At 34.0% G+C, this 22203-nt stretch overlaps 1 protein-coding gene across 2 annotated transcripts in view; it reads left to right on the top strand.

The window, feature by feature from the left end:
* Window positions 1-22203, top strand: part of LOC143255316 (uncharacterized) — a 79006-nt gene that overhangs the window by 54030 nt on the left and 2773 nt on the right. The window contains exons 5-6 of one of the 2 annotated variants that reach the window (XM_076510781.1): window positions 464-13618; window positions 18210-20447. In XM_076510781.1, coding sequence (XP_076366896.1) covers window positions 464-13618; window positions 18210-20447 — 15393 coding nt within the window. Of the gene's footprint in view, window positions 1-463; window positions 13623-18209; window positions 20448-22203 lie in introns of those variants that run through there. The other variant, XM_076510782.1, reaches the window with a different exon arrangement.

The raw sequence follows: 22203 nt of genomic DNA, 5'->3' as shown, positions 1-22203 counted from the left end.
ATGCTTGCTAATTAACATAAGATATACAAGTTTTCTGTTTAACATCAGATGCATGCTTTCTTGTGTAACACCCGATATATGCTTGCTGCTTAACACCAGATGTAAGCTTGCTCACCTAATAACATCAGAAGCTTCTTACTTTTATCATAACATTATTATCGCTGTTTATTAGCCTGCTGCATTAAGACCCGCTGGTAATAAAATAAATACCGTACCTACATTGTAATTTATGCAAAACGGTTTATTATATAATTCAACAAGAAAGTAGTGTAACAATTTTATGAATTAGAAACCTGAGAAAAATTTGGAATTCAGAAATGAGTGAAATGTGTGACAAAGTGAAAAATAACAATTAAGAGATGTTTCTGAAGAGCAAGGATTAGTACAATAACACTTAAAGAAAAGAGTTCTAAATAAATACGGGGGTAAATGACTATAATATTTTCCCAATGGTTTTGCACAGATGACACAAGAGAAATCCAATCAACGGAGTTATTCAGCTCCTTCGTTAACCCAGCCATTCGAGATGACACAACAGTATCTATGTACAGTATCCATCTGGGAAATAATTATGTTAACATATACCGCAATAAACACAGTGCTGTATCAGCTACAGATTTATTAAGTTCTGACACAAGCAAACCATTTTCTAGTACTTTCATCACAGCAAGTCTTAAAAAGGGACATTTACAATCTGCAAATAAGCAAAGAATAAGTCCCACAAAAGTAATTTTTCCAACTGGCATAATATCGACTATAACAGGTACAGAAATTAACGATGGTAAAACTACAGTCTATACTACGGAAATTCATAGGGAATATATTGATGGAACATATGCTCAGATTATGAAAAGCATTTCAACATTTATGTATCCTTCATCCTTCGTAAACAGAATAGAAACAAATGAACCTGCTTTTCCTACATATGTAGTGAAAAACGGCTCCAAAGAATTTGCTTCCTTAACATCTGGTAAAACTTACCAAACTGTAGTCAATCAACTGGCATCGTCTCTCAGCATGTCTACTTCTAGAAAACACGAGGTCGAAAACTTTGAAAACCAAATTTACAGATTACACAACCGCTATCCTCTTGGAGCACTAGGAACTGTATCCTCTGGATTTTTCTTAATGGGAGACAGACTTGTTCTAGACAACAAAACTCAATATGTAACAAAACAACACTCCTCTATTCCAACAGAACCTTTCCTTGTTACTGAATTTCGAGAGATTAATGCATTTCCTACAGCAGAAAATACCTTAGTAAATGGTCTCACTGGTTCTTTCGTTCAGTCTGAGGGTAATGTTAAGAAAACAACAGTCTTAGAGATTGGACTTAAGGATGGACATATTGGAACTGTTTTTCATGATCATGGAGAAGGATCACTTATCACTGTCACAGGTACAGAAGAAGTTTCTGTGCACACAAATCATGATATAAACACGAGCTTCAAACTTTTTACTGGTACATATATCAGAGGCGCGGGTCCTGAACAGGACACATACACGTTTTTCTTCGGTCACAGACCACTTCCTGAAACAGCTAAATCATTTCAGTCAATTCATTCCGACAACTTAGTCAGTAAAAGCACAGGATTAACACGAGAAAAAAGTGACTTGAACAATTCACAATTAGATGGATCTGAAAATATAAAATCCGATAGTGAAGCTTTTGAAGTTACAAATGGAAGTGGCATGCAAGAAAATGTAAACATTAACGTGAATGATGATCCAAGTGACAATCTACCGAGAGCTGTAGGTAGGTTACAGACTGACAAAAAGAAAACCGGGACGAGAGAACAAATTTTATTTGAGCAACATCAAAGAAATGGAGAGCTTATGGAAAATTTGACGATTCATGATTCTAAATTAAAAATACCAAAAACAGTCAAGGCTAATTCAGAAGTGTATCGACTAGACATGACAAAAGTCACTTTAAATCCTCTTGGAGTGAAAAAATCAGAGCCACACTTGCTGTACAACGTAAATGAAGATACCATTCTGGTTCCAATTAGTAAAGGCTCTAGTGGTGAAATCAGAGCTGCGATACCTACACATATTACTTACGTAACTACATATCCTGAAGGTTACTACAGAAGAGTCCCATACGAGGCTTCGCGGGAAGATACTCAAAAACTATATTTAGAAATAAATACAAGTGCGAGAAACGTTAGACCCATAGAAGATGACATAGTCATAACTGATACTGTCGACACATCAGTGATGACTGGCAATACTTTTGGCTGGGGAGAATATATCAAAACAGAATACCCAGGAAGGGGTACAGCGAAAACAAACCAATCTATAAAAGTTTCAGCACGCATTCTTTCTACCAAAGACAAAACAGAAAAAATAGAAATTCAACCAAACAAAGTTGCTCAACGACTAGATTTACGCCTTACAAAAACGGTTGGTAAACTTAGGCAAACTTATGACCCAATATTTGAAGTACCAGATGAGAAACTTTCTTATGGCACATTCTCTTCTGTTTCTGAAATAAACCCTAGTGGAAGAAACACCGAACCTGAAATACATGCTCCTTTAGCAGCTGTAACTCATACAACGATAACACTGTTTGGTTTTTCTCAATTTTCCACAGTCATATCTGGAACAGAAGTGATGTTCTTGCCATCTGTTTATTCTTCTGAACCAAATAATTTTTCTAACACTTATTCCGCTGAAATCATAAAGACAGAGACTGCAATAAAATCACCTGAAAACGTTACAGAAGAAGAAAATGTATATAGAAATGAAGAATATTTGAGAAATATTCCTGCTGGAGAAAAACAATTCATAAATGGAACTTTACGTTTTATGTTCATTTCAGAAAATTACTCAGACTTCCAGCCAGCAGTTTCTCTAAAACAAAGTTATACAAGTTTAGGAAAAAATGCGAGTAAAAGTGAGAATGAAGGTCGATATTCTATAAAGCTGAATTCACCCATTATTAGCAAAATAAATAAGCTTCAATCTGAATATATTTTGTCAAAGACATTAGAAAATACTACAAACACAAAACATGATTCTAATGAATATCAACAAAGAATTTCTATGAATCCTAAAATAAGTATTACAAATGATGTAGTTAGCTCTTCACTATCAATGAATTATGATATTTTGACAACTTCTGTTGAAACGCCACTTTATCCTACTGGTTTAGTAACATCCCTTACTGGGAGTGATATAAATGATGGTGTAACAACGAAGTGGAAAACTCTTGTTTTTGGTACCTATATCAATGGAAAGTATGCCCATGTGATCCAGAGTACCTCTAGCCTTTTATTTACGATCCACCAAACTAAAGAACCTTTTGGTAGCATTGTCGATTATAATCCCGAAGCCAAAAGCTTATCTGATATCTCATCTATCGAATCACTTCTATCCAACACGCAAAGTCTGAATGAGGAATTTCATAAATATCGAGAAATTAATGATAGTTATTCAGTTTCTCCCTCGCCTGAATTTCCTCCAACTGAAATAATAAATTCAGATGTAATATCATTAGACATTGACGTAGAAGGTATTTTAAACAGTAAAAGTTACTCCATAGACACAAAAGAATATGTAGTTCCTGAAGATACTGCCATTTCAGGGATTAATAGAGAAGAAAATAGTGAAAGTAAAAGTTATGTATTAACTGAGCCTAAAGAATCAAATGCCTACCAGTCGAACAAAGATAATTTTGTACAAGCACAAAAGGGCTCAGAAATAAATAGTGAACTAACATCCTCGATCCATTCATTTTCATCGGATCAAAAAACGTCTAGTGTTCAAAACGAACAATCAACATATGACACTACCAATTCTAAAGAACCACACCCTGAGCTATCGTCTTCGATTTTGCTGGGCTCCATACAAAATCACGCTATAGAAATGATGATATCGAGTGACATTGAAATAAGCTCAAATTATAAAGCTGAATTACCAGTGTCTGAAACACCTATATTTTCTGTCAAATCTGAAGATCATCAAGTTGTCTTATATCCTTCTGAGGTAACAAGTGATGACGCTCAAAGATCTTCGTCAGTCATTTTGACAACTGGGTTCATTCTGCCTAGTTTAGCAGTAAACTCAAAAGAGAAAGATAAGTTTATTCGAAGTGGAATTGAAATTAAATCGTCTTCCAAGAGCATCAGAAATAGTACCTTATTAACCAGCATACCAACAGGAAACTTTATAATACCTGTAAGATCTGAAACCTTTATCTTACCAAATACTCAAGAGCCAGAAGCAGTGCCATCAGGACCAGTAAAGTACGATACAAATGCTGAAAAACGGCCTTATATTCTTACAACTGGATTTATTTTACCGGGGCAAGTCCCAGATGAAATATCCTTCATTGAAGATAAGGAAGTAATTAGTATGAACGGTAATAATGAGTACTTTGATAGTACAGTGTCTTCAATAACTGAAACAGGAGAGTTTATTTTATCAAATTTGAACTCAGAAGGTGTCTCAAAAGTTATCAATTCTTTAACTAAGCCAACTGATCATGATTCAAGAGAAATCTTTATTAGTAATAAATTTAACCAGCTCGAGAAAACTACTGAAAGTATTACAAATATTTTTTCTGGTGAAAAAAGCACAGAATTTCAAGGAGCTGACGCAACATTGACAGGAGGTTTTATTTTGCCTGAAACCGAAGTGAAACACATTGTGAAATTAAGTAGTTCTAATACAGAAGGGATTACATCTGTAGTGATTGTGCCCTCGCCTACTTTATCTGCCGACCACGTGAATAAAATATCTGAAGACGAGCAAATAATAACACAAAATGACCTTAGAGATAAAACATTTGTCAGTAAATCATTTATTATAAATCACGAAAATCAAAATACGTCGCTTACAGGGAGGCAAGTACCTACGAAAAAGCAAATCGGTAATGATAAACCAATGCTGTCGTATTTATCTGAGAAGATAGAAAATACGTTACTATCAGTATCGTATCCACTTACGTATTTCACAACATTTACTTACATCACCACTTACCTGAAAGATGGAAATACCAAAGTTTCAACAAGTGAAGAAACTATTACCCAGATATTTAGTGACAGTGAACAGCTTCGAAGTGCATATAATTCTAAAACATCATTTAAAGACGAAACGCTAACACCAGATATTCATCCTACCAGTACACTTACTCTTAGTAGTTATTATACTACATATACGTATATTTTTAAGGAAGGCTCGAGTGAAATATCAACAAGTAAAAAGACTGTTACAAACATTATTAACCCAACAATTACCTCATCACTGTCTGACAAGTTAACACAAACATATCATACAACTTATTATACCACGTTTACCTATCTTACCACACTGGTGAGAAAGGATGTAACATCCGTAACCAGTCGAGAAGAAGTTGTGTCGAACGTCGTAACAACTAAATTTCAACCAACGCCAACAGATATAAAATCTGAAATCAGATCTTTTATTCCTTTCAGTGCGAACACAATGACCCAAAAAACTTATTTTGCTGACTATAATACGCCAAACAAGGATAACGGAATACCCGTTTCAGCCAGCAGTTTTGATGCAGCATTAACAAACATAAACCACCAAATGAAAGTTAATGATCAAAAACCTGCAGAAAAGCAGTTCGTTGATTTTCCGAGTGATATTCCTATATTTACTAACTCATGGCAACGGTTAAAAACTACTTTATATACAACGTTTACTTATTTTACTACGGTACTAAAAGGAGATAAAACAATTGTGAAAACTAGTGAAGAAACAATCACCAACGTCGTTGCAAATGATGCCACAACAACCATTTCAAAAAGTGAAACTGCAGCTATTTTAACATCAGTAGTACAAACTTTCTATACGACATACACATATTTTACAACTTTGTTCATAGGGGGCAGCACTTCCGTCACTAGCAGCGAGAATGTTGTAACTAATACTAGAACCATTTTTAATGATGTTCACACTACATTTTTAGTAAAACAAACACCTATCTTTACCTCAAGAGGTGAGACGTTTTCATCCGACATTCTAAAAGAGGATTCAACAAATAACCTCCCTTTTGTGACAATCTTTAATGATGGTTCAACGATTATTAGACCACTATCCGTAAACCTTAACGATGGGCAACAGGGTGACAATCAAGGTAAAGTAGAAAGCAAAATCAATACATCCACTAATTTTCTGCAAGATTTCAAAACAACCAAAACTTTTTTTGCTAACTCTTATTCGATTAATATTCTGTCTACATCTAGAATTGAAGAAACAGATACAGACACTCTGAATAAGAAAATAATTAAAAGTCAGCCTTCTGACGTAACAGTGTCCGAGTTTGTAGAAGAAAAATTTACAATACCACCTTCAGCTGTGATACATACATATTATACAACTTATACGTACTTTACAACATACTATATAAATAACAAAGAGTCTGTTTCAACACGTAAAGAAACTGTTACAAAATATATAACCATCACTGACGATATTCAGCCCACTTCTACGCAAGTGGTGATGACTCTTGCAACATCAGCGTCGTCCTCTCAGACGCCTATATTAGAAGGATCTTTCACTTCTGAGCTAGATCTGAGCGAGCTATTAGGGGGAGCTGGTGCACCGTCAACTCAATACACCACCTATACCTACTTTACTACTTTGTTCAGTCACGGAAATACAATTATTTCTTCAGACATACAAGTTATAACAAATCTGGTTACAGGAACCCTCGATCTGAATGCCATTGCAAGTTCAGCAGCAAGTCAATTAAAAGACAATCAACAAACTCACGCAGTCCAAGATGAAAAAGAACTTCACTTCTCACCAATCGTTAAAACTGAAGTGACAACCTACTATACGACATTTACGTACTTTAGTACAATTAATAAAGATGGAAGTACATCTATAACTAGCCAGTTGTTGACTGTTACTAATCTAGCAACTACAACAATTGTTTTGTCCGACAGAAAGATGTCTCAATACTCAAGTGTAGGAGAGCAAACAACACGATATAGACGAAGCATTGCAGTTATACCTACGACCTTCTACACAACAACGTATTACACAACGATATTAATTCCACAGGGTGATTCATCTATATCAAGTCGCGTATCATATACAACGTATCTTACTACAAGTCTAAATAACAAATCAGCCAGTCAGATACAAAGACTAAATAACGATGTGTGTAAGAGTTGTAAAAGAAATGGTCAAGAAACTGTCTATTCTACTTTTACATATTACACCATCCACTATATAAACAGACGTCCAGATGTCAACACTCGCTATGAAACTTCCGTCAATATCATAAATATAACTACGGCAGAGAATGAAACACTTAACAATAAACATACCTATTCTGTTTATAATGATGATCCATCGAAAGTTCACTACACGACGTATACTTATTACAAAACTAAATTTCAAAATGACACTGCTACTGCAAAAACTCGAAAAGAAACAGTCACCGATCTGAATAATACAGAACCTATTATTTGTCATACCTGCAGTATAAGAGCTACTCAGGCCAATTTTTACAGACCAGATTTGAAAGAAACATCCTATCTACCTTCTGGGTATTACGCTTCAGAACCAAAAACTTCCCAGGGACGTAGTAAACAACCTCGCTGCATTACTAGTTATAGTAAAGGTAATGGAGACTGCATAAATCGTGGATCAAGAAATAATCATGATAATAAGAGAGTTTTTTCAGATCGAAAAGTAATTTATGGCAAAATTAAAGAAACATATAAAACCAAAATTGATGTAGTCCCAGTTGAAGATTACACAAATATATACTACACAAAGGTTGCTGTTAGTAAGCTCAAAACTCCTATTTTACCTGAACAAGTTACATACTATTCAACATATACATATTTTACAACTGTACCTGAGAATGGAGTAGATTATGTTTCAAGTAGAGTAGAAACCACTGTAAATATTATCAGAGATCTGGTAGTTCCTACCCGTGAGGTATACATGCAGCGACATAAGCAGTCAAAAAGAAATTCGGGACCATCTACTGACTTCCCAAACTTGGAAAAAGTAAATAATCTCGTACGTAATAAAAACATTAAACAGATTTTTAGAGTTCCATTTCATCAACTAGTTATTACTTCAAGAAAGGAAAGACAGGTGAAAAAAGGAGGAAGATCTCGCAAAATATTTGCGTGCAAAGAAGGTTCCTGTCAAAATCAAAAAACAAAAGAAATCATTTCGAATTCACGTGATTATGAAAAAAGCAATATGCCAGCAATTTTGTGTCAATCGTGCTTGAATAAAAAAAATGTATATAAACCAAAATACAGGAAAGAAATTGCTGACAGACAAAAATATAGCTTAAACCTCGAATACCCAAAGTTGTCAACCTCAGTACTGTTTTATTCAACTATTACCTACAACACAGCATTCATTAATAATGTACAACCATTTGTTAAGAAAACAGAAAATGCCAACACTTATACGTCTTCTATCAACGAATATTTGCAAAGGGATCCGAATATTCTTTTAAAAAGAAAGCTTCTTAATTTGCAAGAGGATGATGCTGAAAGTTATAGAGATGCTCCTTTCGGAGATTTAAGTGTCAAGAATTTTCCCCCACTTCAAGAAAATCGCGCAAGATTAGTGCGTTCTATAAACGATCAAAGCAGCTTGAAACCAACGGGTCTTCTCCAATCCTTCGAAGCTAGAGACGTAAATAATGGAATAACTACAGTATATGCTACAGAAGTTTATGGGAAATATATCAGTGGGTCTTACACTCAGGTTGTTCAAAGGAAAATTCAGACATATCCCAAGTCTCTAAATGGAATTGATAAAACCAATATCCCATTAATTAGTCCAACATCTGTTGGTAGTGCTCGACATGAACCTCATACCTCTGAAAACCTATCCAAAGTTGGCTTGTTGTCATCAGTTTTAAACACAGAAATAAATGAGAAAACTACAACATTTTACACTACAAATATATATGGAACTTATATTGGTAGCATTTATGCTCATGTGGCCCAAACAACATCCGTTATAAAGAAACCTCAGATGACAAACGCAGCTTTAAACACAACTCCTGTAGGACTGATATCATCTATAACTAAAAACGAAATTAATGGATTACTTACAACATTTTGGACCACTAAGATATATGAAACGTATTTAAATGGATTCTATGCCCATGTCGCATCTACGTTTTCCACTATCTCTTCTTCAGAGTCAAGTCGCATCACAGACTATGTTCAAGCAACACGTAGCAATGTCGACATTCCAGTATCAAGTTACAAATTTTCATTTAATTATCATAAAGATGGAGATGGAAAGCTTTACGCAGAAGCTACGGCTGAAGATTCCAAAAACTTATATTCCAGCTTTGGAGAATCCGAGGGGACAATTAGTGTTTTCAATAGTCAAGAAAATTCCACACCAAGTTTAAATGAATATAAAACTGGTCTTTTGAGAAGCCATATCTCAACAACATTAAATAATGATATTACAACACTGTTCACTACAAATATTTATGGGACTTTTATTCAAGGAGTGTATGCACAATTTGCACGAACAACGTCTCACATAGCATCAGCTGTAAGACCATCTTTTACAACGTCTACATTTTCAACAGAATCTCCTACTTCTCATAATACTGGTCTTTTATCATCCGTTACCCATAGTCAAGTTAATGGACACACAACCATTTATTATACTACCGAAATCCACGGTACCTACATCGGACAGTATTATGCCCAAGTGGCTCGTACACGGTCCAGAACTGAAACATCACTAATGCAAACAAATAAAGTTGTTACACAATCAAATGATCACAAAACAGGTATTTTATCTACTAGTATATATAGCAGTGAAATAAATAACGATTTCACAACACTATATATTTCTGAAATTTATGGCACTTTTGTTGGTGGAGTGTACGCTCATATTCAGAGGTCTACAACTAAATTATTGTCAGCTAACCCAACATTCACAGAAAAGCACAAACCTACTCAGACAGGTCTTGTATCTGCTACAACAAGTTTAGAAGTAAATGATGAAACCACAACTATCCATACCACTCAAATTTATGGAACATACATAGGAGGATTTTATGCACACGTTGCAAGACAAACATCTGAAATTGTACCAATTACTAAGCCTAAAGAACACATAGAAACACAGGATAACCTTTCCACAGAGGGTTTAATATCCTCTACTGTTAGAACAGAGGTCAATGACCGAACTACAACTCTTTATACTACAGAAGTCTTTGGAACATATTACAATAAATTCTATGCACATGTTGCTCGAAGTAGTTCAACTGTTATTACACCAACATCAATAAATAAAAACATCAAAAGTACTGGTCTAATATCGACTAAAACTTCGAGTGAAATCAACGATGGAATTCTAACCATTCACACAGTACAGATCTTTGGAACCTTTTTTAATGGATTTTATGCACACGTAGAAAAAAGCACGTCAAGAATATTAACAGTTTCTGAAAGCTCATCAAAGGAGCACAAAACTGCTTTTTATCTTACTAGTAGTCAGGAAACACTAACAAGTTACCAAACTGCAGATGATATTATTATCGGGAAATACACCAGCAGAGACCCGTATACATCGCCTATAGATATCGAAGCATCTTTATCTGCAGACGTTTTCCATTCGAAAGAAACTAGCTTTTCTATACAGTTTAAAAATAGTGAAGACAATAAAATTGAAGAAGCCACATCACATCCTGAAATAGAAACCATCCAAGGCATTCAAACTGATCCAATTACAAGCAAAGGAACGAAATTATATCCAAGTCCAGGCATCAATTCGGATAACCTTCTGCATTATTCTGATTATTCTATTACTTCTCCTTTGATTCCAAGAGAGTTCAATTACAAAGAAAATGTGCGCGAAGAAAAAAGTAAGTACTCGGCCCTAAATTCAAATTCTGTTTTTAATAAAAATAAAACACTTCATAAAGAAAGTGTTTCAGAAGAAGCTGAATATTTAGCTACTACAGTCAAACCAACAGAAAGGAACGAGGTAAGAACCGATAATGAACCTAATGATTATGATTACTTTGATGAATATAGTGAAAACCTTTCGGAAAATGAGGAAAACGTTGATGAAATTGATGAAAATGTTCCTGACAACGGGTATAAAAGTTTAGTCTCCGAAAAACCTTTGACAGAGAAAAATAAACAAAAGGATGTCTTTTATCACGATGACTATTCTTTCGAAGATCAGGATCAAAATCTTCAAGGCCGAACACATAAAGGAACAACAGAAGAACCACATTTACATTCATCAAGCCAAAGTAAATTAGAAATATCAAGCAAATCTTTCAGTATTCGAAGTTCCCGGCCCTTTCCTAGGCGAACAAAAACATTAGAAGAAAATAATGATGATAATTCTAAAGACGGTTTGAAAAGCAAAACATTAGATGAAAAGCCCTCCTCACATAATTCTGTTGAAGATCAAACTTCCAGAATAAATATAAGGCCGTTTCGTTCTAGATCCAGACCAACATTTCATGCTCCAATAAGGTCTTCTAGCAGACCTTCTTTCACTCTGAGACTCCGTAGACCTTTTTTCACTCGCCGATTTAATCCATTCGGAACAGATTTTGTTGAAGATGCCGAAGATATTCAGAGTAGAGAAAATAAAAAAAAAGATGATGAAGTTAGAGAAGAAGATGAGCAGGAAGAAATTGAAGCTAGTGAAGCTGTTCTAAGCTCTGCGAATCCACAGGAAATATTAGAGGAAAATAAAAAAAAACGGCCCTTCCTGCCAAGAACAACAAACCGTTTTTTTGTTAGTCGAGGAAGACTTCCATTTTTGAAAGGTCGAAGCTCAACCATTTCTTCGCCGAAGTCTGAAGAAAGGTCTAACAAAGAAGATACATCTTTTGAAGAAGATAATAACACAGAAGACTACGAAAATACAGAATCACCCCAAAAGGAGGCTTCTGAAAAGGACGGACAATACCAGTTGCGAAGAACTACTTTTAGACGACGATCTCGAATATTCGGAAGAAGAAGTTTTGGAAAATTTGGTAGATCATCTCGAACAGAAGAAGAGAATAACGAAAATGAGAAACTCGAAATTACAACGCCTAAGACTCGTAATTTTCGTGTTCGTTTACGAAGACCTAAAGTTGATATTTCCAGGCAGCATAGAACAAATCTACGGACTTCTTTTAATTCGGTAAATCGTGATGACAATGAAAATGAGAGAGCAATATCACATAACAGATTTCGTTTACGAAACCAGCGAGAAAGATCATCTTATGAGACAAGACCAAGACGAAAATCTTTTTTAACGTCTACTCAGAAGTCTACAAAACCAAAATCACAAAATAAAACCCCAGTAACTGTAAGTTCTATTGTTAGAACAGTAAAGACTTTACCTATATATCATGGGTTTCGAACGTCATATGCTACATTAACAACGACTGCTACCGAATCAACTATTATTCAGCCTTCAGAATATTTAGTTGTCTCTTCAGGAGGCACAGTGAAAACAATATATTCTTCAAAAACCGAAGTTCCAGCTTTAAATAGACCGATTGAAAACTTATATACTACATTTACAGAAATAATTATAACAACTACAACATGGGAGTCTGTTAGAACTGTTCAGAGAATAATTGGATACAGTACCAGAACTGATACACTAACAAGCCATCAGGTATACACAACACTGTCAACAATATATAGTACTATTACACCAGAGATAGAAACAACGTCAGTACCGCAATCACCTTTTCAGGCTCCATTTTTTCCTTCCCCCGTGCAAAATAGTGCTAGTTATATAACGTCTTCGAATTCGTATGTCACTACCGAAACAATTGTCTCTACAAAAGTACTCCCAGTCTTCTTAAGAGGAAGAACACACTATCGAACTCTTACAAGCACAACCTTGTCCGAGAGTACCGTTGTTAAAACCTCAACTATTAAAATTCCTCACGCTCAAACTCCTCCACCATTTATTCCACAACAGTACTTTCCTTTTCAACAGTTAACCACGCAATTGACATTTTATGTCACAGGTGTTGATGGTGTTTTAAAACCAGTGGTTACAAATGTAGCAGTTCCCTTCTTCCAACAACCAGTAATTCATACAAAAGTTGCAAGAAGTTTACACAACACTTGGTTAGAGCGTAAACCATTACAGAATACAGATTTTTCCTTTTCCTTAGAGCAGAGAGAAGCAGAAACTAACACCAGTTTGTTAAGTTCCAGATTAGAATTGTTAGATGAAATACTCGATGAATCTGATCCTTCAATTCAAACAGAATCAATAAAAAATGTGGAACTTAGGTTTCAAAGTACTGGACATTCAGATGATCTTACAACTTTATTCAAAGGATCAATCAAGGAAATCTATGAAGAATCAGCTATATTTTTAAAAAATTCCTTATCAAAATCTTCAGGAATTCGCAAAGAGCATAAATATGCCGAAACGACAGATAAAGGTAACATGAAAGAAAAATATGGCTTACACTCTTCCTTCAACAAAAGGAAACTTCAACAATATGAAGATACCGAAAGTTACTCGATGTCTAATACGAAATATGGAGATTATCAATATGTTACACATCCTGATGATAATAATGATTCACATGGATCGTTCAACAGAGAAGATAAAACACATTCTGTTTTTGCTAATAGCACCAGTTCGGGTAAGTAAGTATTTTTGAGGTTTAATATTATACGTAGTTAATAGAAGTAATTAAGAAACTTTGACTAATTAATTGTATGTATGTAAAATGACCATACTTTAATAAAAATACGTAATACTTTAACAATGGTACGTAAATACCTTAGTGTACAAAAAGAATGCGTAACACAAAAGTAATAGTAAATCTCCTCTAATTGTTTTGGTAGAACAATATATGACTGTAAAATTTAAAACGATCCATCATTCATTTAGAGTACGCAGTTTATTTCTTTATTGTACGGCTAATCCCATCGTGGCTCACAGATACGTTTAAAGCAATATAATGGTAGGATGGATTCAGTGTGAAATCCTCACCACACACACGGTACAGTTTTGCACTAAAGCAAATGCGCATGGTTTATTCATAACTTCATGGCACTCACAGGGCGTTACTATTGTACAAAACTGTTGCTGGTTGAATATTTAACTAAGCGTTTCATTGTGTAATTTTTTCTAACTAATCATATGATTCCTCTAATAATTTTGTATCTGTGAGTATTAAATCCATGGAATGTTATTGGTGAAAGCAAAACGAAAAGAAACCAAGAATTACAGAAATAAAGTCTATTCATCATGTTATGTCAGTGTTTCTATATTGCTCACACATGCTTGTGAGGAATGAACAGTTACTAGCTCATACTCACATAAACACAAGTATTTTTGTACATATGTACACATATTACAATACTCTCGAACATTTGCAGTTGAAGGAAGGCGAAGATATTTCGTAAGCAAGCAAACATTTAACCGCTACATTAGACACTTTTATGCAGAAAGAAGAAACAAAAGGAATATCACGTACTGCAAAAGTGTAATCATATATAAAATATTAACATTTCTTAACTTTGAAGTTTTATATGGAAACCTTCAAAAATATTTTTCCAAGAGTGATGAAAAATATATTAAGAAGTTTTTTTCACGATTTTATGATTAAAGATTGTATGATTATGTGACAAATAGAATTATAATAGTGTATAATATTACCAGAAAAAGTAATCAAGTTTAAAATAGTGCATTAAGTAACAATTTAAGTTTCTATACGTTTGATTGAAAGTCAAAGAGACAAATGAAGAGAATATATTAACGATAGTTGATTGCGTTTTAGAGTTTGTTACTCGAGATTATGATGTAGTACAAGGGTATGTAGTATAAAAGTAGAATATATCTTACCTTTGAAAAACTGACAAGATATGATTGATGATAATACGTTATCTTATATTTGTAATAACCAGTTCAACGTCTTAGGTTACAATGAAGAATAAATAACCAGAATAACCTCTGGTATTCAACATACCATATGTATGCTGATCTAAAATTTGGAACACAATTATTTGCAGCTGGAAGAATAATTTTTCATATGTCGTTTACGCAACATTGCTTTTTATCAGTGCTCCCACAGGTCAGGCACTAAGGATTTTGGCTTTATGACAGACTTTAATATAGAGCATCATTTGGAATGAGGTTAAACTTTTTAGCGTTTTCCGTTTGAACTAAATCTGCATATAAAGTTTTACGAAAAAAATCGCAGATTTAATGACACTGTTACAAGTTTTGTCTCCCATCGTACACAGTAGTAACCTTAGAAGATGTACGTGTGATGTTGTGTTGTTGACTTACCCGCTCGTTCTCTTGGCTGAAATTAAGCAAAAGTTGTTGTGTTCTTGGCTATTTGTTCCTGTTCTTTGTTTTCTTTGTTTTTAGAGTAGATACTGATGCCTTGACTTTGGCGTCAGTGGGATAATTCTTATCATTCTACATACTTTTTGCAGATGAGAGCAGTTTTGTATCATCAGATTTCTTACAAATGCCGTTTTCATCCACGTTTATAAGACCATCTGGATCTCCTGGGAGTAACATGGTACATAGAAACCTTGATAAAATAAAACATAATGAAAGCAATTAATTATTCTTGTCAAGAGCATTGAAACTTGATGTCTTCTGTCGATCTTCTTCATTTGGAACGTTTGGTGTTGCTATGGATTCGATACCAAAGAACTGAATAATTCAATAGACATCATTCTCGCGCCCTGTTGGAGTATCACAACAAAAACTTAAACGCCTTGCTTTCACACTTGAGTTACTGGATAATATCTTCGTTTCTTCGGTGTCACGAAATCTAAGGAATTCTCAAAAATATCGCTAGACATTTCATATTCATCACTCCCAAATAGAATAACGCAATTAATCCTTCATTTTTTTCTTCGTGCCTTTATTTCTTTTACCGCTGTTTTACACCTGCTTTTTGTGTCATTCTGACCTCCGGGATTAAACCGTTGTATCCCTACTGATATCAAGGACAATATCCACAAATGCCACACATACTTACAAGCCATTTTCTTATTTTCCTGTATTAACGTTATTTAATAAATACAAGATCATTTACACTTACTCAGTGAATGTCGATAGTATGTGATATCTGTTTTGTGGCAAGCTGTGGATCCAGTTTTCACAAAGGGTGCGGCAATAGCTTACTTTTTGTCCAATCAGATTTTGGTAAAAATGTGGCTAATAAACAACAACAAAAGACTTTCTTAAAATAGAAAACACACTGTTGCTATTGTTTTGACTAAATATTTATAAGCAATCCCTTGAAGACATATAAAACACTTGATTGTAAATGTTATAATAACAGGAAAAGAAATTTTGGACTAAAACACGTGAGCTATTTCTGTTTAAATAAATAACTATTTTTTAAATTTTTGAGCAAGTAAATATCTTAGGTGTTCGTCTTCTAGCAATAAACTCAAGCATTTGTATCGTATTGCTATATATAACATTATATCAATTTTATTTATGGTACTAACTAGGATAAATATCAATAAACTTAATATAATGTTTTGAATTTTATATAGTTCAACTCAGCAGTGCAATGTTATTAGGTTGTTCGAAAAGTAATGGCGGATTTTTATATCAAAATTTTAGTTATTTGTAGGGATAAGAAACCTGTCCTTTTACAACTTCATATATACCATTAAAAACTAATGCTTTCTTCTCTTCATTAGTGCTTCTATTATTTCCTAAAACTTTATTTTCAATATTTCAGACCTTTACAATTAATGATGGAAAAAAAAAGTTGCACATCGTTTTTTGCATGAATTCAAACTTGGTCGTAATGCATCGCAAATAGCAATAGCTCGCAATATCAGTCAAGCATGGAGCGAAATAACCATCTCCAAACGTACAGTACAGAGTTGGTTCCAATAGTTTCGTAATGGAGATGTGAGTCTTGAAGATAAGGAGGGCAGAAGACGTCCTTCTGCTGTTGGAATCAACCAATTGAGATTAGTGGAAAGAAACCAGTGTCAAACTGTTCGAGAAATGGCACATAACTGCATGTTGGCATTTCCACAATTCCGGACTATTTCGAGCAAACTGGAAAATTGGAAAAGCTCGACAAGTAGATTCCACACGAACTCAGTAAAGATTTTAAAAAATCGATATTTCGAACTGTGCTCTATACTGATTTTGTGCAACAGAAATGCTCCATTTCTTAATCGAATTGTTACCTGTGACGAAAAGGGGATCCTTTACAACAACAGAAAATGGTCTGCGCAATGGCTTAACAGTGAAAAGTCTCGAAAACACTTCCCAAAGCCAAAGTTACACCAACATAAAATTACGGTGACTGTATAGTGATCTGCGGCCGGTATTATCCGTTACAGCTTGCTCAACCAGGGCCAGAATATCACTGTGGATATTTATTGTCAAGAATTAGAAGAAATGCATAGAACGCTGCGTAACAAAATGTCAGCACTAGTCACTCGAAGAAGACCAATCTTGCTTCATGATAATGCTCGGCCACACGTTGCTCAAATGACGCTCCAGAAGCTAAATTAATTGGGCAAGGAAATATTGCTTCATCCTCCTTACTCCCGAGACCTGTCACCTGCTGACTACTATTTTTAAGCATTTGAACAACTTTTTACAGGACAAAATATTCAACAACAGAGCAACAGCAGAGAATGGCTTTAAATAATTTTTGAGTTCTAGAACTTTAGTGTTTTATCGTCATGGCATGAATAATCTTGTTTCCTTTTGGCAAAAACGTGTGGCGAATAAAAAAGATCAAAAGCAACTTTATTAATTCTTATTGAAGTTAAAATTTAAAATCTGCCATTATTTTTCGAACAACCAGATATTTAAAACAATATTTATCCATAAACGTATGACCTGTTATTTAGAAATATTTTATAAAGTAAGATACTTTAGACAATTTATATTGTTTAAATGCTCGTTAATCAATATTTATTTCGGTAAAAAAATTGACAATCTAGTTAGTAATGAACAGATTTTCATCAATTCAAAATTAGAGAAGTCTACACTCGTCACTAGAAATGATTTTTTTTTCTAGCTCGTACTATTTAATTATCGTATTATATTTTTCAAAACTGTTTTACTAGATGTGACTCTGATGGGTTTAAACGTGAAAAATATGATAATATTTTATACTGTGTCTTTATTTTATGAATAATATGCTTTCAAAATCTAGAATATTAACGATAATTTAATTTAATACTTAAACTGTTAATATAAGTAATTAATGTTTACGACAGATCTCAAGGCAAAAGAAGGAACTAAAGAACAAATAGAATCAGTTCCCGAAAAATCTTTTTCACAAGACGGTGCAAGTACTACAGAGAGCATCCTAAAAGATCGAGCTATTATCCGTAGAATTAAACCTTCTGTCGGTAGGCTAAATTTGCACAGGCGTCGGCCTGTCATCGTAAGAAGAAACAGACTAAATCAGGTCTTATCTTTACCACCTTCAACGTCAGTACAAATAAAAGATTCATCGAGGTTAAGTTGGGATCAAGCTACTTTAAAGCATAATACGGAAGAAAGATACGAAAGTTCAAAGCCTAATCCCATCCGACGTATAATTCGTCTTAAACGTCCATTAGGACGACCTTCAGGAAACCGACGCCTTTTTGTAACCAAAACAGTGAATCAAGAAGACTCGTTAAAAACAGAAACGTTTCTTCAAGCGAGAGGTCCAGTTTTTGCCAATGGTAATGTCGGTACTGAAGAACTTATTAATACTTTGAACTCTGAGTCGCTTCAAGATTTTGTGTTTTCAAATGCGTTGCAATTGACATATTATACGACTTTTACATACTTTACAACATTTATTCACGGTACCATTCTTCATTTTACAAACAGGGAAGTCGTCAAATCACGTATTGTCCTACAGACGCCTAGTCCTGAGGAAATGAGCATTATTCATAAAAATTCTGCTTACACAACTGTGCTCGATGAAGAAAAAACCATCCATCTTGGTTCTAGACTTCAAGAAGGAACAACAACAATCGTTAATCTTAGGTCCAGAGTTCAGATTTTTAACAGTAATACTCAACAGAGGATGTTTACAAAAGTAACTGTTCAGGCGCGCAGCAATGAAGACTTATTGGAAAAGGAAAGCGAAACGACACCAAATACAGAATTGCAGAAAATTCAGATCCACAAGTTAGGTGCAATTCCAGAGACCTATTACACTTATGTTACTTACTTTTACACTTTTTATGACAGTTTTAAAACACAAGAGTCAAAACGCATAGAAATTACATCAAGCACTGCAACACGAGGTGAGGGGCTTCAAAAAGATAACTTCATAAACACCGTAGACACTAACGGATTTATTACTCTTCTTCCATCAACTCGAATAATAAGTCTTGGATCTACACATATAGATGGCATTACTACTGAAGTAAACCTTGGACTTCAAACTCTTGTAAAGCTAAAGGGAGTACAAGCTGCCATCATTCAAACAGACCTAGTAAACGAATTAAGTGAGCCAACTGAAGTTACTGCCTCACTTTTGGCGTCAAATTACGTCAATGGGCAATCTGAAACTTCAGAACAATACTCTACTCTATATGATCACGCACAGCTACAAGCATCTTATGTTTCTCCTGAAAATATTGATTTATGGAACCAGCATTCTTCTACACTAGATGTTACACCCGAAATTCCTACAATAAACCAAACAGAAAAAGTACTTGATGAAGAAACTCGATTGCAAGTTATTAAATCCATAGTACGAAAGCCTTTGGCTGATGTTAAAAGTCGTACATTCCAGCAACGACCGGGTATACGAGTTAGAGTGAAATATGTTACCTCAAATGTTATAATAACACCTAAAGCAACACCCATTGCTTTGCCAAGTGTGGATATAGAACTTAATAGTACTTTACTGTACTCTGATGTTTTCACTGTACTCTCTTCCGAAAATATTGCACCAGAATTAAATGAAAATGTGGTGAGTGACGTAAAAACAATTTCTGAAAATATAACTTCAATCCCGATACTAACGTCAATGTTTGATATCTCAGAGAAACAGATATCAGCTAAAAGCAATAAAGAAAGTGAATCAACATCTTTATTACCAGAAAAAAATAATATAACACTTCAAAAACCTGATGGAGATATAAGACCCAGTGAAATAAATACAAGATTTGTTTTACAATCTCACCTAAATGTGACAGTTTTACCTCAATCTTATAACGTTTCAAGAAGTATTCCGTTGGGACCTGATCATCAATCAGTAAGGCCGTATGACATCAAAGTAAGCAAAAGTATCAAATATTCTTCCACAATAGTTCTTTTGACTGGGTCTGAGGATTATCCAAACAGTTCTGGTTCACCATTATTGTTGTATGAAACTGTAAAGTCAAGGCCAAAAGCAATGGAAACATTCTCCATAACTACCTCGCTCATTGTTCCTCACACAGGAGATCATACTCTGTACACGTCAGTGAAAGAAACACAGTCACGTGTCGCAACCCAATCTGTTGGTAAGTTGTTTTTTTCTGCTATTACCATTTATGTAAATTTCTAAGAAAACTCTAATTGAACTAAAATGTTTTTGTGAATTTTTAGTTTTCCTTTATTTTCGTAAGATAGCAATTAGGTTTTTTGATTTAAAATAATTTCACATTTCTTCGTAAAACGAATGGTTCAGTAGTATTATCTTACGAAACGGTCGATTTGAAAACACAAAACAAGCCAGTAAAAATGCATTTTAAATAATGTTGTATAACAGTAAAATATTTGCCAATATTTATCGAGTTAATCATTTAGAGATATTATGTATCTATTATGCCTTATTTTATGTGGAAGAAAACAACGCATTTTACCTCTATCGGAGGTGTTTTGAGTTGCATTTTCTCACTAGGGTTAATATATATTTATATATGATCTGAAAAACATGTAGCATTCACGCAATAAATTTATTCTTCTGAACTGTTTAGCAGATAAGTTGTTTAAAACACTAAAACTAATATTTATCTCAACCTGTTATTCAATTCAACGACACCAGTGACACAGCGGTATGCTTGTAAACGCACACCGCTATAAACCGCGTTTGGACAGCCGTGGTGGGCAGAGCACAGATAGCCCATTGTGTAGCTTTGTGTTTAATTCCCAATAATCAGTCAACCTTTCACAGCTCTAACTGCTGATGAGACTGAAGCTTTAGTACTGTAAGTTGTCTTTATATCATTTATATTGATTTATATTAATTTCAATACAGAATGATCTGTTTAACTTTGTGCTTAATTACAAAGAACAAGTATTGTGTGTAAGAGAATATTTGGCAAGTCAGTGAAGTTGTCGTATTAGCATTTTTTGTCAATTTTGCTTACAGCGTTCATAAGCAAATTAACATTTAAAACTTGGAGATAAAATAAATTATACTATACTCATCATTAAATGGACTAATTATTGCATTGTTTACTGAATAATCCAAAACAACACGCCCAACAATAAAAACTATTATGAATTTACATTATATTTGTGATCTCTAACTCTATGATCTATGCCTGGCTTAAGAAAATAGACTAATGTTTCTTAGTAATCCGATTATATTAACACACATTTTGCACAAGCGTAAACAAAAACTACTATATTTATCTGCAATAATTGATGATGAACTTAAAGGAATAGTTTCTCAATTAGCCTGCAATAATTGTATCAAATGTCAGTGAAGTCAAAATAACTTTTTTTTTTCACACGTGAAAAAATAAATCACTTTATGAGCGTACATTATTTTAAATACAAATTCTAGAATAATGTAGTTGTGAAAATCAGTTTATAAGACAGTGTTTTATCAATTACAATTATCTTATACATTTAATAGCTTCTAATTGATCTGTGATGCATTAGTTTTATGTCATCTTGATCAAAATAACGAGTTTCCTGTTCACAGAGATTATACCTTTTAACATAAGATAATAAATACAGCAATAAACAAAATTATTTGCTTCATTTGAAGCAACACGAAATACATTTTAAACATATTTAATTAAAGAAAATAAATCAAAATCAGTTTAATAACGTTGTTAACTTAATGGCAGTTTAATTAAAAAGGGAATATAATAACTACCTATAACGAATACAATTGTGTATCAACTGTATTTGTTTTGTGGTTAAGCGCAAAGCTACTCAATGGGCTGGCTAACTGCGCGTATTGAAACCACGTTTTTAGTAACATATGCTTTTGAACTTATCGCTGACCCGCTAATTAGTTAGCAATTACGTATAATTAATGAG

Source organism: Tachypleus tridentatus, chromosome 7 (assembly GCF_004210375.1).
Source record: "Tachypleus tridentatus isolate NWPU-2018 chromosome 7, ASM421037v1, whole genome shotgun sequence".
Taxonomy (NCBI): domain Eukaryota; kingdom Metazoa; phylum Arthropoda; class Merostomata; order Xiphosura; family Limulidae; genus Tachypleus; species Tachypleus tridentatus.
The sequence above is the reverse complement of the archived record's forward strand: the minus strand, read 5'-3'. Positions and strand labels throughout refer to the sequence as shown.